The 18253-nt window shown below is 36.7% G+C and overlaps 1 protein-coding gene across 1 annotated transcript; it reads left to right on the top strand.

Moving 5' to 3' along the window:
- Positions 1-2003: 2003 nt before the first annotated feature.
- On the top strand, positions 2004-18142 carry cabp4 (calcium binding protein 4). Its single transcript, XM_024289338.2, has 6 exons — positions 2004-2066; positions 7759-7789; positions 8132-8275; positions 13947-14056; positions 15516-15663; positions 17729-18142. The coding sequence occupies exons 1-6, from the start codon at positions 2019-2021 to the stop codon at positions 17755-17757; spliced, it is 510 nt and encodes a 169-aa protein (XP_024145106.1). The 5' UTR covers positions 2004-2018; the 3' UTR covers positions 17758-18142.
- The last annotated feature ends 111 nt before the right edge of the window (positions 18143-18253 follow it).

Here is an 18253-nt window from a genome sequence, read left to right as displayed (position 1 = left end):
AGTGGGTCACACCTGTGTTCCATTTCTTCACAGTCAGAAGTCTGTCATGTATTTAGGATACTCTTCTGTTAATGGAAGATGAAATAAATCTTTATTTAAGTGTATATTATTGTATTTTCTGCACTTGTACGGCGCACTTGACAGTCGTAATTCTTTCAAAAAAACTACATTCCGCTTTATAATCCGCTGCGCTTTATAAATTGATTAATATATGGATTAATTTTGCTTGAGCTTATTGATGCCAAAGCGATTTTAAGAGGGACACGGTGCTCCGTCAAAATGTTTGGTTGAGTGTTATTGCGAATACGCAAACGTAGCTATGTGGAACAGACAGTTTTTATTTTTTACGTGATACTAAGGTTAGAAGTTAGTATAGTCACGGTAATCTTTGTTTTAGCAGTGTCAGTATGTTTTTTGGTTGGGAGTGAACATGCTAATGCGGCTAATGTGGATAATGGAACTAACGATTCCAACACAGCTAACGTGTAGCATGTTACAAACCACTGCGATGTCCGATTTCCCTCTCTACTCCCTCACTACTAAAAAAACCTAAAATAGTACAGGACTATCTAGTACCCTGGATTTTAAAATCAATTTAGACACCATGCACACTACTTTTTTATGGCAGAATATGATGTCACCAATTTCATGAAATCTTAACATAATTAAAATGAGTATCTTACAATGACTATTTATTAATCCAATCTGTTATGATGATGAAAGCGTTGATGGTTTATTAAAAAATTACATTTAAAAATCTTTTTTTTTTTTTTTTACAAAAATTGTTCAAACGCAATGCATTGTGGTCTATATTCCCCGTACTGGTTTTTCTCAGAGAATGTGATGGGAAATTTCTAGGGCTATTCATTTGGAAATGTAGATCCAGACAGCACTACAAAATATGAACACTAAAATAAAAAAGTGCTCTATATGGTGAGAAGTGAAGAATTTCTGACATTGCCCTGGAGCTACTGTGAATGTAGTTAATAAAGTCTGACTGCTGACTTATCTCTGACTCTTTTGTCTCGCTTGATGTTCCTTGTAGTTCGGTGCGCCAAATGTATGACATAAATTCAAAAATAGACCATTCCCTGAAGGTGCGCCTTAAAATCCAGTGCGCTCTGTAGTGCAGAAAATACGGTATGCTTGTAGTAAAAAAAAGGAAATATATGTTTTTGATCACTATATTTAAGATTTGACTTATTTGAATTATGGAATTGACAAGAAAATCATCTCAAACTCCAACCAGAATTACCAAAGTCAACTAAAAAAAGATGGTGACTACACTTAATAAAACAAGAAGTTACATGATGAAATAAAGTGGCCTTATCCAGAAAGCTTAATAAACAAGGTAACCAACTAGAAAATGTCAGACAACAAATACGACTTTTATAAATTAATGAACCAAACCAAGAAACTAAACTGTACCAAGGCGAGTATTGTGATGTCATCATTACTTCTGAATGGGAATGATTTTCATGTTTGTTTTGGAAGAACATTAAAAGATAATTACAGTTCCCCTAAAATCTAGCTCACTTTAAATTGATAAAGGCTTCTTTCTCTCCCAGCGTGTCTCAACGAGGAGTGAGGGCTGCACCCGCTGGAAACTCGCCCGCTATGGGGAAATTCAAAAACAAGGCCCTTCAGCTTAGCCTCTCCAAGAAATTCTGGTTGCTATCATTCTCAGTTTCTAACAAATGGGACTGGGTGGGGATATATGTACAGAATTAATATTCCTGAGTGATACATACCAGGGAGTTTTAAGTGACTTCATTTGAGATGTTTTGGATGGTACTGAAACTAAACCATTTCATGGTTGTCTTTAAAGGACTGCCACCTAAAAGTCACTATTTACTGTTAGGTTGTTCCCTTCAAATGCTTGTTTTGATGATGACAACTCTCAACAACTAGATTAAAAATCCACGCTTCACAGCACCAAGTCCTCCACAGCCAAAGGGAAGGACCCTGGAGAAGAGGAGGGTAAGCGGAAGAGTAAAAGGAGCCTCAGCAACAGTTCAATGGTGGCTGCAGCTTATGTCTCCTACCTAAATAAACTTTTTGGACAGGTCAGTTCAGCAGCACATATGTCCTCACAAATGCTATCAAATCTTTAATGTCCATCTATTTATAGAGTGTAAAGTTACGTTCACACCAGGCATGTGACGCGCATTCAAGAACGTGCTAAACGTGCATTCAAAAATGCTCGAATAGCTAATTGTGTCCACAGTGAACTGGCTGGAGTGGGCTTCTTCTTCTTCTTTTGTTTTTCTGTTGTTTATAGGATTGTCTGAGCGCTGGCAGCTATGCACTAACATAGATGACTGTCAGCTAATGAAGACGTCATTAAGTGGGAGTAACGTCCAAATTTGAAGACACTATTTTCTTCCATATCTCTCTGCTTGGTGGGATAAATGAAGGTATAGGTATAAGCTGTAGGGGTAGGGAAACAATTCCGATTCAGAGTCATATAATTCCAGGATTAATACGTCACTACCATTGACTGTATATTCACAGGGCATCTCAACCCCTCCCCTCTTGTGTTCCAAATATTCAATTTTATTTATATACCCCAATGTCGCAAAAACAATTGCCTCATTAGGCTTCAAATACATACAAATAGAAAGTACCTGCCGGTTCCAAGGAGGTAAAAATCCCATAGACTTTATTAAGAAATAGACAATTATTTCTCAGTCATTTTATTGTCAAAATAACCATTCTTGTTCCTATGCATTCTTCTAAACATCTTCTTTCCAATCCTAATTTTTTAAAGATATTTTTTTCTTTATCACAAGTTATTCAAGTAAAAAACCGGCCAATCAGGTGGGTTACCAAAAGCATGTGGTGCCTTCTGGCCCCACCTCAAACATTTGATTGAGCTGTTTTCAAGGGTGTGGACTTCCAACAAAATCACTCGTGACTGGCGACAGTAGTTCTTCTAAGAACGTGACTCAGACTTCTTCAGACCACTCACTGTCAACTGGTTTCAAAATGGCAGCGGCCGTATCAGGAAGCCACGGTGACGGGCTTTAGCCTCATTTTTGAGAAGGCCGGAGGTAAGGTGAAGTCAGCACCCCGCTTTGTCCAGTGATTATTATATGTCTATGGTTACTACCAAATCTGAATCCCTGTTTGGTCAAAGTTCAACCTGGTTTAACTTTTTCGTGCGTTTTGTATGTGGGGCCTGAAAACAGTCGTATAGCAATGTAGCGATGCATAAACACAAGCGTTTTGAACACAGAAATCAGAAACGCACATTTACGTGCATTTACATAGACTTTTCAATGGAAGTGGTCACTTGAACGCACGTTGCGAAGGGCGGTGTGAACGTAGCTTAACACGCTGATTTTGCTTCAGAGCTTCATGAGTTGCAAAAGCTTTTTGGCACACGCTTCAAATGTCTCCACTCCCATCCACCTATGTCACAGCGAGTAGATCTAAGCTTAAAAAAAAAAACACATCTTTGAAGCACTAACATTAGCTTAGACCTATAAACTAGTTTAGTGGACTAGTAGTGGAGTGTCCATCCTAAAACTGGGAGGTCATTGGTTGAGTGATACCAAAGACTCTAAAAATCGGACCTTGTTACCCCCTGCTTGACACTCAGTATTTGAGATCGGTTAAATCACCAAATGGTTCTCCAGTGGGCTGGGACTGCAGCTCACAACTCATTTAATGGTCAAATGTGGAGAATAAATTTTACACAACCAAGAGTAAGTCAACTGATGGGACTTTAGCTTTGATTTTTACACCTCTTACATCTCTTTAAGTTTGCCACTCGGGTTTGACTGAAGTACAACCAATACAAAAACCTTCTTCTTGCTAGTTCTGATGACAGCAATTTTTTTCAACCCTTTGCTTTTTGCATGAATTAGGCAGGTTAATCTAATAGTATGATTAACTATTTCCCTTAGAGAAATGCATGCATACAAATTCCACAAATGTGAGTTTAAACTGGGAAACTTTTGCGTAGTTTTTCAGCAATTTACTTCCATTGTTTGGAGTTTGGAGGCTAAAGAGGCAGTGGGTTACAGAGTGTAATCACTGAACGGAAGGAGACCCTGCAGAGAGGAAATACAAAACAGAATCAAAGGCTGCCTTTATTATGAGAAAATGATTTACCATGATTACACAGAATTAAACACCAAGTGTATTTTTTGTGTTTATAAAAATTGAATGGTGTTTTCTACAGCAAGAATATTATCAACTAACAGGACCCTTTTGTATATTTTTTTTATTGTTCTCAGGCAATTTTTGGAAAATTATAAATGTGAGCTTAAGCTCTTGTGTTTTTGCCCAACAATAGTCGCTGATCTGATTCTATTATTCTCCGAGCTGAAGATAGATGATGCTGGTGCACAGATGCAGAGAGACCCTCAATGCTGCAGCAGTACTTGTTTCATTAACCCAAGATTCACCGTCACTAATCATTAGATCTAAGTGTCATAGAGCCGCCACAAATGAATAATAATTGGTACACATGAAGGTCTGATAGATGAAGGGTTTGATGATTGTGCTGCTAAATGAAGGGCATCTATATGTGCTTTTCTTTCTTGTTTTCTTAGTACCTTTTTGACGCTGACGTCTTTATGTGTTATTACAAGGCATGAACAAAGCTCTCTGAGACTGCATGCGTCATGCTTACAAAGCGGAGCTCAAATTGGCTATGTGAAGGCAGGCAGAATGACATTAACAGTTAATGGGCTCATTCTGATGGATGAACTTAGAGTCTGCATGGCATGCTGTCCATTCCTTTCTGGATGAGGGGAAAGTAAAAAAAATCTAATTATTGGCCTGACCTTGCTATCTAAATGTTGGTCCTGTATGACTGGAGGATCCAGGGATCAGGAAACAGATGCAATAAACTGTGAGCAGCACAATAGGAAAATCATTTTAGAACAGAAGGCTTAAATAAACCACAGAAGCTCATAGGCAGTGATGAAAAGTGACATAGCTATTTATGCAATTGCATCTTGGCACCGCATTCTGACTGTGTTGCCCGTATTATAGTGTGAATAATCGTTTGGGAGCCTGAAACGTGGAGCAGCATCAAGATAAACCATGGGAGCCTCTCCTTTTACTGTTGCAGTTGCAAACGTAGGCAGGATGACCTTGTGTGATTTATGTATTAACTGCAAGACGGGTGATAAATTAGTGGGAAATATTCCTCTTTCCTTTGCATTTCAGATTCTTGTTTTTCCTTTTTCACTTTTTCAAAAGTTAAGGTCAAAACTTGTACTCTGAATGAAAGACTGATTCAAATCAAGGATGCATATACTGTTAAAAATGTGCATTAGGGCTGAGTTGATAAAACCGATTCATCATTCTGAATTGATCTAAGCTTAATAAATCAATGAGAAGACATTGATCTAACAGATAATGCTAAAGTACTCTAGCTTGATGCTAACGTATAATGGGATTTCCCATAGGGCAGCTAATGCTAACGCTCTGTCGACCTAAACATACATTGCTGACTAAATGAACACCTTTACATACTCACAGGCATGAATTTCTAAATTGTTTTAAGGAAATATTTTTAAAGCAACCATTTATGGTCTAAAGCACCGTTTTTTGCTCATACTTTCGTCTTCTGAAATAAGGTGTAATGCTACAGTGTGATCGCCACCTAGTGGCCAAACTGAATCGCCCTCCAAGAGAAGCAAAACAATTGTTTTTGAGTTTTTCCGTTTGAGAATTCATGTAACACTGTATGTATTGACAATCTCATTATAATTTCGCTAATGCATTTCATAGTATATAAACTGTCAGATTGACATGAATATCTTCAAACCATATTTGATTATTCATGTATTTCTAAACAAATGTGTCTACGTGTGTAAACTTTGTAGACTCAAAATTGAATTGAATCAAATCAAAAGAACAAAAAAAAAAAATCTGAATCAAATCAATCCAGGCTCTGCTGAATCAAATTGAATGGATTCTGGATTTTTTTTTGGCAATACCCTGTCCTAGTGTGCATGGAAGGCAGTTTAGTCTCTTAAGAAAATCAAAACAGTATTTTTTTTTTTGCCTCCTGGAACCATCCTTGAGCTCCCCCCGACAAACAACACTGCAGCAGCAATCGCATGTATCAGAGGCCACAAGCTGAAAACAACAAACCTAGAGGATTATGTTCCCTTGTAAAGAAGAAATATGACATCAAGGCAAAGAGAAAAACACGTAAACTATCAGAGCTACAAAATATGTAACATATACAGATCTATAAAATGTTATTTTTTGTTTTACCTCAGGCTTCGGAGACTGCCAATCAAAAATTCGCTGCGTGCTTTGAAATATAAACGAGAGAGGCAGCAGCCAAGAGAGTAAAGATGGTGTTCTTCATGACCCTTCCAGAGAATACTCCGAACGGCAGGAGTGAGAAAGCACATAAATAAATACTTGAAGAAAGAAGCCTTACATGATATTGAGGTTCTGTTGCAGGCGCACTTAAATACCAACTCCAATAAAAAGCATGTTTTTTGGTGTTTTTAACATGTTCTTGTGGGACTTTTCTCATGATGGAGGGCATATATGAAGAAAATCTTTATTCAAATAATTGGAGCAGACAGAAATAGCAGCTTCCTGCTCCACTCCATTCTGATGCATCTGCTTATAGACAAATAGATCCATGTACGTCTTTGTTTTCCTCGTCTGTACTTTTATTTGGATCAAAACTGTACAGTTGGACTACTCCAATGTGGCTCGCCATTTTTGTTGCACCAGTAATATTAGGTTTGGTTGTGAGGGGCTGTAAGCTAGTGGGAGAGAGTGTAAACGGATGATAAGAAGTGGGAGTAGCCAATAGTCCCGCCCACAACTCCAAGGCAAATTTCTAATTAACTCTTGCTGCTCTGCAGAAACTATGTCCTTAATAAATAAACTGTTTCTTTGATTTTGGCTAAATAATCATAATTAAAAGACCACTAGGAACAATTTAAAAATACATCACGATGATTGGAGTGGAACTTTAAGATGTGGTCAAATTTTACAATTTAACGTAATGATTTTCAGAGATGTTTTTGGGTTTTAATTTTTTGTTTCAAAAAATTGGACATGGATTGTCACCCCTCTCTGTCTGTCATCAGACATATGTACATGCTGCTGCTTTAAGCCCTCAGCATGCCCGAGTTCTGCCGTCATCCATTCTGCTTAAAATGGACACTTTGCTCCTTGCCTTAAGCTATGGCTCACCTCCAAAAATACACGAGAGAGGAAAAAGAAAGGAAGCAAAACAAAGAAATCGACCCAATGAAATGCCACGACAAGCCAGAGAAAGCAGACATGTATACAAATAGGGACTTGTATGCAAACAGCTTCAAAGTAGAGCAGTGTGCATGTCTGTGAATGAGAATACATGCATCTCCGCTTGCAAGGATTGTGCAAGTCCCTGTCATGCGCTCATGCGGGGGTGTTTGTTTGTATGCACACAGACGGAGATAACGCCATCATTTTTATTTTTTTGAAGATGCGTTGGGGTGTGCGTTTATGTGTGTGTGTGCACCGACACCAAGTAGTGCATGATATTGTATCAGATTGCAAATTAGGGAGATATGTCGCTGGGTGAAATCCCATTAGAGTTCACTGTCAGGTTGCTGCAGTGTTGACATGAAATGCATGTTGTTCTAATTTGGAAGTCAAAAACAAATTATTGCTCAATATTTCTCAAGAGAACTAAAGCTCTCTTGATTTTTCGTGCCATCTTGCCATGCTGCCTTTTAATTATTGCCGTTGTACTTTGTTTTTTTTTCTTTTGCTCTACAGGAAAGAGAACTGATGCCACTGGAGCTTGATGGTAAGATGGAAATCTAGCAACACAGAGACAGTTCATCCTTCGCAAACTTTTGCCTTTAAACTTGCTGACTTTTCAAACTCATAGGAATGTTTTACAGACTGTCTTGAAAAACATTCCAAAGCTAAAAAAACATCAATTGAAGCTGCACGACTTATATTTTTTAAAAAACATTACTTTGCAACTTTTTGCTGCAATCGTAAACTTTCAGTAAAGTTCAAACCTTCAACTATCCTCCAACCTTCTACTCTCTTTTTCTGCACAAACGTAGCCAGAGTTTGGCTCCCGGGAGAAATGTTTTACCTGTCTTATGCTGTTGCAATCAATCTAATTTCTGTTTACCAGAGCTCCAAGAGGCCTTCAAGGAATTTGACTATGACGCAGATGGCTTCATCCATTACAAAGACATCGCAGACTGCATGAGGACCATGGGCTACATGCCTACTGAGATGGAGCTCATTGAGATCATCCAGCAAATCAAGATGAAATGTCAGTATTATCTGTCAGCCTGTATGTGACGGTGTGCTTTCCTTGATTCCTGGGGGGTTTCAGCATGTGTGCATGATTGATGGGACTTTCTGAAATGACTTGTTGTGACTGTGTGTGTCGTGTCTTTTGTGTGTTCACCAAGAAAGTTTGTGGTTGTGTTCTCTCCCTACAAGTCCCGTAGGAAGTGATGTTTGTCTTTGGGGGGCCGGGAGCGTACAAGATGCTCTGTCACGCTGATTATCAGGCGTTTCACTGCAGGCGCAAACTGGACAGGCTAGTTTGCATGAGGAGAAGCTCCTCTTGGTCTGCTCGATACATTTAGTGATTGTTTTCCTGTGTAGATTGATCCCTTTTTAACGTGTCAATAAATCAACTCAAGATTATTTTCTGTAAATATAAGGGTGTAGATGCAACCAAGTGATAGAAGTATACCCCAGAAATGCAACAATCTCAAGTATTTGCTGTAGTACAAGATTAGATGTGCAAACCTTTGACTTTATAATAAAACTTATCTAAGTAACCCCTTCTCGTTCTGAACAGGAAGTACTCACTAGATCTATGAAGAAATAAACCATTATTTGGTAGTTTTATTTTTCAGAATAATCATTCTTTAATGTGTTTTTGCAAATCCTTTTTTGTTTTTCAAATTTCAGTTATAAATAGGCCAATCAGATGCCTCAATAAAAGCATGTGGCACCTGCTGACCCCTCAGTCAAACATGTAATAGACTCTCCCAAGCCCATTTTTAATATCGTGGCCTTCCAACAAGCTCAGTCCTGATTAGGGAAGGTGGTTGCCATGGAAATGTTGACTTAAACAGATTCAGATCGATCACTGCTTACTGACGTCGTCTGGCCCCAACATGGCAGCCTCGTAAAAAATGGAGACCGAATTGTCTTCATTTTATTGAAAGGAATCTGTGTCTGCTCACTTGGTCCAGTTGTCATGTACCGCCATATATGATCCAAGCACAAGATCAGATATTTTTTTAAAGACTTCTTTAAAAGAAATAAAAAGATGCTCGAATGTTGCTGAAAAATTAGGAATTTGAGAACAAAAAAAATTACTAAAAATAATAATGATACTGGAGACTTGGCCTTTTTCCACCCACTCCTGAAACATGTGATACTTTACCCAGTAAATACTTTTGTTTGAGTTAAAATCACCCTGCGATAGTGCTCTAGGGTTAAAGACCCACTCCAATAAAAATTGAGTTTTTGGTGTTTTCAAAGGGCCTATATCATGCAAAATCAATCAGTTTTGAGGTTTTAGGTGTATTATAATCTTAATTCCTCACAAAAATACCCTAAAACAGTACTTTGATCCATTCATGCATCTCTGCATATTCCTCTAAATCCCTACTAATCCCCAATGACGACTGGGCCCTCACGTTCATACGTAAGAAAATGAACGGATGGATGGCTAATTGGAAATAAATTCAGGCACGAAGGGGTTAAAATTTCCTTTATTCATTGTTTCATATGAATTTGCTTTGATAGTGTTTGTTATATAATTTAGGTCAGCAAAGCAACAAATGTCATTGCACCGATGTTCCAAACAGTGAGCGTTACCTTCCCTGCACCTGGACCTCTTAGCTAAATCCATCATCTACACAACTAAACCTGCTGCTCCAGGTTTGAAACCAGCATGTAAAAATAAAGCGGGTTACCAGGTTGGAAACATTTTTACTGCTGCACAGTCAGTGGATTTCTTTCAGCCATATTTTAGTTTTCACGTTCACTGCTTTTTTACCAGAGTTACGTTTCAAATCATACTGCAGATGAATATTTTACTACATTAGTTCTTCCTTCCGGTTAATATGCAAAGACAGATACAAGAAAAAGCAGTCAGGAGGTAGAAAGAAAGGAGAAAAAGGAGTCTTGACAAAACAAATACGCCGTTCTCTGCAAGGATTTCAGTCTTTCATTGTGTAAGGCACAAATGAAAAAGGTTATATTTGCATAAATAATAATTAAGATGAACTTTTAGAATAACAATAAGGAATATTTTAGCATTGCTACTGCATTGGTTGATGAAAAACTTGTCACCACGGCCATTAGGAGTGGATAGCTTTGCTAACGCTTAGCCATTAGTTCCAGGCAGCAGCACAAGTGACCACATAAGCTTCTGTGGAAAAATAAAGCCCTCATGTCATGCCATCTGCATAAACAGCCAGCTGCATCCCATCCCATTAAAGAGCAGAAGTTTACTTGCAAATGTCACGTCACACCATTTACAGGCTGCTGTGGGGTTTGCTCTCCAGCAATGCTGAAAAATATAAATTACCTGTGACTTTAATAGCAAGCTGCAGTTTTTATGCACTTTATATATATATATTTTTTACTTTTATATCTATTTTTCTGTAGAAAGTAGAAAGTAATTCATCCACCCATTTTCCAAACTCACACAATCCCTTTTGGGTTCATAGGGTTGCTGGAGCCTATCCCACCTAGAACTTTCTTGGTATCAGAAGAATATAGCAAACATACTGAATGCTGATGGTTTTGGAAAATATAATTTGTGATCTAATCAATTGACTGAGTGTGTACATGTAGCAGTTGCACCACACAAAGTGACTTTGTGTTCTTTTTATAATTACTTTCTGAAAGATTTCTTACTTTTATAAACAGCAAATTGAAATGACTCAAAAGTATCCATATAACAGCTATAAAAAAGAGCTACCAAACAGAATTTACTACTTATATTCCAACATAAAGGAAAAAGATAAGTCAAAAAAAGAAATTAAAGATGTCAAAACGCAAGAGTCAAAGACATGTAGCAAAATCTTTAATAAAATACATTAAACTTGACGAGAGAGGAAAAAAAAAAATCAAATGAAATCCCTGAGCCACAAAAACCCAACTCAGACAGATGGCAAAACAGAAAACCTGCTAATGTGCAACTGAAAACCATGGACTCAAATAAATGGAAGAGCAATTAAGTGAAACAGAAACAGCTGAGGATGATTTAAACTCAAACCTACTGTGACTGTGAAACTGAAAACAGCAAAACTCGACACAGAGATCAAAGCAGGATGTCAACAAGTCAAATAAAAGCGGCTGAAAAGCACAATTTCTTAAATCAAAATCTTAAAACCCTGGAGAACATCCAGTTATTCTACTGCCGTTTGCATAAACATATCATAAATAGCAGAAAACAACTTGTTAGTGTTTGTCTACATCAGCCACGCCCCTTCTAAATATAATATAATCAGAAAGTTGTTGCATTGGTGGGAACTTTACAAATCTCTTTAACATATTGGTATTTTTAACTAAAGTGGAGGAGAAGTGGATAGGAAATACAAGTTTTTTTGTTGTTTTTCTGACCAATTAGGCATAACAGACTTGCTAGCTTCTGGCTTCCTTCCTGCCAGCTAATCAGATTATGCAGGGGAGGATAATTTCCTGATTAGATTGAACAAGACTAACGAAGGCTCTTGAAAACACAGATTTAAAGACGGCCACATTCTTTTTTAAAATGTCCAAACAAGATTTCAAAAAATGAGTAAATATTAAATACAGGTATACATGCAATTAAAGTATGTGTATGATAAATTAATAAAAGTAAAAAGGGAAAAATAAAGTATTTTTCAGTGGAAACATTAATACAACTGTTAAGAATATAATTAATTTACATTTTAGATTCCATGTAACCTTTAAGGTTTTTCAGGGTAATATGGAGCTTTTGTGGAAATCCATTACCAGCAATATCACACCTCCAACTGCAGAGAAACTCAGATTAAAGGCTCACCAAAAGATTGAGACAAAGTGTCTTCCCGGCAGGAGTCCTCCAGGACCGCTGCTGCTGCCGCCGCCTCTGCTGCTGCTTCAGATCAAAACCAGTCAAACAGAATGATACTCTACTTTGCTAACTTGAAAATCAATTTTCCAAAGGGGGGTCTTTTGTTTCACAGGCCTTAAGCTGATTTTGTAACTACATGACACTTTCAAGCATTTCTTGAAGGACTCCGAAGTGTCTTTGGAGGGCCGCCTCTGCCCGCGCTCGTCTGTCTCTCCGCAGTCGGAGGCTAAAAGCTCTGATCAAATTTCTGACCCATCAAACAATTTCAAGGCTTTATAGAGGCAGTCTTTTTTACTTCTTACGAGGGTTCAAAAATAATAAAAGCGCAGCGAGCTTATTGGTGTATGCAGCATCAAATAAGCCTGCCTTTTGTCAGAGTAATAACATGAGCCAGCCCATTGTGTCTGTGTTTAATAATTACCGCTGGTTTCAAACAGAGCAAAGCTGGTTCTGACTGGATGAAGCGAGGCCAGCACATTGCTGAGCTCGTGTTTTTACTTCTATTGACACACAGAGAACATTTTGTTTTAGTGATGAGTGGGTTTAGTAGCAGTGCACTACTGGACATAACGACAAACCTCAATGTGTAAGTGGATTTAAAGATTTTGAAGATTTTTCTGAAGATGGAGGACATATTTGAATTGCATCTCTGAATATTTCTTTATTCAAATTAGTGAAAATCAGGTTAAAAAAAATAACGATTCTAAAAGCTTGTTGTTTTTACATACAAACTATAATCTGCAAGCCACAAGCTTTCTGCTCCACTCCATTTTGATGCATCCACCTCCATGTACGTCTTGTTTTCTTCATCTAAGCTGGCGTCTGGCTCCAAACTGTGCGGCTGGATAGCTCCAATATTGCCCGCCATTTTATTGCATCAGTAATGTTAGGTTGGGGTTGTGAGGGGCTGTTAGCTAGCGGTAGAACATGTAAACAGGAGCTCTCAACAACAGGGAGGGAAAGGGGGGTTGGGGTTGCTCTGTGCTCTGTCCAGTCAAAAATCAGAGGTGAACTTCCACTGCTGCTCTGCAGAAACTATGTCCTCGAAAATGACACAGATTTGTTTTTTAATTTTGGCTATAAAACTGCATAAACATAATTTCAAGAGCTCTGGGAACACTTTAAAATTACATCAAAAGATGACCAGAGTGGGTCTTTAAACTACGTATTTTTTTTTCTCCTAAAAAACAATTAGTCCTAAGAACACCCTGGTGTTATTAGTGGAAATCAGTATTGTTTCTACGGTGGCCCTGAAGTGCAAAACATCAACAAATTACTTGACGCAAAAATAGTTTTAAAATCCCAAAAAACAATTAAAAAACAAAACAAATATTTAAAAATCAGCATTATATTTTAGAAATTGAAACAAAAACTGATACATTAAAAAAATGTTCAAAAATGAATACATAAAATAAAATGTTAGAAAGCACAATGAGTAACTAGAAAAGTTAGGCAATAAATATAGAGATTTGTTTCTTTTTTAAATTTTCGGTGTGATTTTTAAAATGCTTTTGCGTCGTGCGATTTGTTGATGTGATTTGTACTTGAGGGACACCATAGTTTTCAGACTTCAAAATGCTCTGATGGCGCCCTGTTTAATAATCTAGATTACAATAGCCAAAATAAAAAAAGAAGGCAATTAATTGTGGAGTAATGAGAGGATAAATACATTTTTCAGTAGCAGAACTGGTCCTGTTTTATTTCATGCTTGTAACTTTCTTTCGGCAGTTTGGTCCCCTCGAAAGAAAGACAAAGTAAACAATCATGCTAGTGATCTGTGTTTGCATGACTTTTCCTAAACCTTAAGGGTGTCTAACCCGTCAAAATCACGCCTGTTTCAACTTTCACACGGTTTCTTTTTTTCTTGCAGGGGGTGGCCATGTTGATTTCGATGATTTCTGTGAGTTAATGGGACCGAGGATGGTGGCAGAGACCGCTCACATGGTTGGACTCAAAGAACTGCGCAGTGCTTTTAGACAGGTAAGCAAAACTAATGGTGGAAGATGTTTTACATTTACTTTATCTTTCTTTAAAGACAAATAAAAGAGCAAATAAACCAAAGAAAGAAGGCCCAATCAGAAAACAATGCAGTCCTCCCTTTTTATTTTACCATTTATTGACACCTTTTAATTTTTAAAGCAGAAACAAAGCACTTTTGTTAGTTGGTATTTGTCATTTTATGGACAGGATTGTCAAATTGAGTTTTCAGAAACGTCTTTTTTTATTGTATTTGCCCAATGTGCATATATAAAACAAATAATAATGTTGGCTTAGTTTGTAGCTTTCAGAAATCATTGTGGCTTCCACATGTCAAATACTCATACATCTGCTCTGCCTGAAAGCTCCAAAATTCTCAACTTTGTTAAAGTGCTCTTTACCTTTGCATTTTTGTCCAAAACAAAGATCTGAAGTTTTCTATGTACTTAAAAAACTCTGACTGTATGCTCAAAAATAACCTAGAAAACCCTCAACGTTCAGGATCCACAACCTGCTGGAACTCCTCACATGTTTTCACGTAATCTGGAACTTAATGATGCATTACAGGACAAGACAAATACAGTTCTACTCCAAAACCAACACTTTATAATTTTACAGACTTATTCTACAGAAAAAAACCTTCTAAGGAAATATTTGCGGGTCAGATTGGGACAAACTGTTTTTCAGCCCAAATGTGCAAAGGTGTGTTTATAGGGACACTGTGTACCACAGAGACGCTTAATGATCTTGAACGTTTGTTTTATTCAATTTTTCTTATATTTTCAGCACTTTGGTCTCATTTGGCTGCAAAATGGTTAATTTTGAACTCTAGTTAAACTTTACAAGTGATTTTTCTTTAAGAGTTAAAAAAAAAAAATAATTGTAAAAAATTTCCAGTTCTTGTAAGAGGAATGATCGAAGGTCAAACCAGAACTTTGCCAGCATTGAATCGATATGTGGATTTACAGAGATATTTATCCACATGTTAGATAATCAAATGGTTGATCATGTCTTTAATTTTGACTGAATGTTTTTCCTATTTTGTCAAATTTGTGCATTGTAAAATGGCTGAGAAACAAAGAGCTTCTGAGACTCGTCAGAAAATTCGATAGAACTCAAGGCCTTTGTGACACATCAGACAAAGCCAAATAAATGAGGTGATGAATCACTACTTCACACACCTGAGTCATTGCTTTGATGCACGATGGCTTAACAGGTTTAAAGGATTGCTGCAAAAGCAAACATCAGTGCTGATGCGCTCTTAATGATCTCAGCTGGGATCATATCTTTATTATTCATTCATTTGTGTGTGTTTTTTATTACTTTTATTGACTAGTTTTTCAGCTTATAAAGTTTTCTTTTAAAATGTTATATTGTAGGTCGTCCACTTTTTTTAAATCACAGAAAAGTTTGGTTGTTCAATTTGCATTCAATGTTTTGTCTGCGTGGTCGTGACATCCAGTTCGACTGTGACGGCGATGGAAAGATCACTCTGGATGAGCTGAAGGAAGGCATGAAGACCCTCCTCGGGGAGAAGCTGAAGAAGGGCGAGCTGGAGGAGATTCTGGGGGACATTGACCTCAACAAAGATGGCTGCATTGACTTTGATGGTGAGTGGACAGAGACTCTTTGACTAACACTTTATTATTATACATTTACATTTATTATTAGACTTAGAATATATGATTTATTTTTTATTTATTAAAGACAAGTTAAAATAATGTTGTCATTTTTACTCTTGTGATGGTTATTGTTGATAAAAGGGATTTTATTCATGAACTAGTATCTATTATCCACAACTAGTGTAAAGGCAACACCAAGATGACTTTTGGAAAAGTTAAAAATTAATTTACAAAATAATAAAATCGCTGTATTACAAGATGAAATATAACACTGATTAATAAAACAAAACAAAATAAAATAAAATAAAATAAAAACAGAGATTTTCACAGTTTTAAATTAGTCCTAGTTTTATTATGTTTCACTGTTTTCAATTTAATCACTATTATTACTATTGGATTTAATTACCTCTCTATGATTTAGTTTAATTTTATGATGTCTTTTTATAAAGCCCTTTTTGATTCTATCTGGAAAAAGTTCTATAGAAATAAAAAAATATTCTATTCTATTCAATAAAAAAATAATAAAATCAATTCATATGTTTGACTTTAACTATCATGTTATGCAAATAAACTTTTATGTAATTTTTTTTACTTATTTCTCAGATTTTCACTTAAAAAAAACCGATACATTAAATACTGATACATGTGTGTAAAATGACAAGCTTTTATTTTACGGGTGTTATTTTTATTTCCAATGCATTGGTATATAATAGAACAGAATAAAATAGAATAGAACAGAAAGCCTTTATTGTCATTATTCTAGTATATTTCCCCTAATGTGGATGATCAATACAGATAAATAAATAGAAAAAAAGCACATTACATTACAAAGAAATGTGCAAAAATCAGACAAATGTCAGATCCTCCTGGATTTGCCATCTGAGTGCAGTGGAAGTCACTGCATATAGTCAATTTCCTCTTGCAACCGATGTCCAGGAAGTCCATGCGACTGTAGAGTCTATTTAATTCCATGAAAGATGTGCAAAAACAATGCTAAAAAAAACACACAGAGATCCACCAAAAACAGGAGCTGTAAACCCCTGCACTCATGCTTACCGCCATCTTGCACCATTATCTGGCATGTTAAAGATTTGCTATATTTTCAATAAGTCTTGAAAGTCTTGAACCAGAGTGTTTTTTTTTAGCTTTTTCCATCTGAAATATTCTCCCCTCTCAATACAAGCAAAGGAGACCGCTGGAACTGTTGCAATTTTATTCTTTAAGAGTTGAAAATTGCACACAATTATTGATAAGTGTTCCCTTTATGGTGGTCTTGTGAACACTAACATTAGCCGATGTCAAAATATGTTTTCTTTTTTTTCTCACTCCTATCCAGAAGTCTTTGTAGATTGTAAAACAGGCGGGGATTGTGTCTGAGCAAAGGCTGGTGAGATGACCTGTCCTGGATTTCGTACAATCTGTGATTGCTGACTCTTTTAATGTGGTTTTATGAGTATTTTTGAATAAAGATACTCAATATTGTTCTGTCAAAATTTCCTTTTACGTGACACAAAAAGCAAATTTTAGGAATTTCAATTTAAGATATAAAACGAGCATCTCTTTATTGAAATATGTGACAAAATGCTTCATACAGATCCAACCCAAACGATTTCTAAGTATAGTTTTTACCAAACATCAAAGCTTGTTTCTCATTGAACAAGACGTTTACGTCCCAAATCTTCCATCTTCCAGACCAAAACTAAAACCTTCCTCAAGCTAAACCCCTTAAGAGACTAAAACCCATTTGTCTCCCTGTTGATGAACAAGTGGATCTACAATGATCAGTATGGTGAGTTAAAATAAGGAATAATTAGCTGCTTGCTGTTTACAAGAACAAATTAAGAAATAGATTAGTGTTTTAATTATTTTGTCCTGCTTTGATAAATGACTCCGCTAGGGCCTAATTTAGTGACAATAAAAGAAGAAAACTGTTTTCAGAAGGGATGTTGGTTAAAACTTCCCGTTGGCTCAGAGGAGTGTATGACAGCGTGCTCTTCTTTACTGAGAGTCTTTAATCTTTCTGTGTGAATCTTCTGTTTCTGTCTCCCTGTAGAGTTTGTTATGATGCTTTCTGCACGATAACCCTTGATGGAAGATGAAGATTGAAATGGACTGAGAAGCTGTGCTGCAGGAACACACGGCAACTGTCTGCTTCTATAATAAATTTATATTTTTATATATATTCTATCTGTGTGTTGCCTTGTTGTAAAACTATCCAGTGAAGGACGTTTGTCTTCTTGGATTTTCACAATAAAAAGATCTGGTTGCATAACTGAACTGGGTAAAGGGTTAGTGGTAAAATCTACACTGTGTGTAGAAAAGAAATGCTGCATGACTGCCCCCCTGTGGTTAAAAAAGTCTCATCTGTTTTTTTTATGTATTCATTAACCTTACACCTTTAGATGTATGCAAACTGATTTAATAAAAAATATTTTTTTATTGTCACAATAAAGTCATGTCCTCCGTGTATTTTTTTTTTTTTAGAAAAACATTTTTCTATGATGTCAAGAAGTCCAAACACAATTACTCAGCCACTAGCCATTGATATCTGAACCCAAACACACTCCCAGCAGTTAGT

The sequence above is a fragment of the Oryzias melastigma genome, linkage group LG1 (assembly GCF_002922805.2).
Source record: "Oryzias melastigma strain HK-1 linkage group LG1, ASM292280v2, whole genome shotgun sequence".
NCBI classification, from domain to species: domain Eukaryota; kingdom Metazoa; phylum Chordata; class Actinopteri; order Beloniformes; family Adrianichthyidae; genus Oryzias; species Oryzias melastigma.
This window is presented reverse-complemented; position numbering and strand designations above follow the sequence as displayed.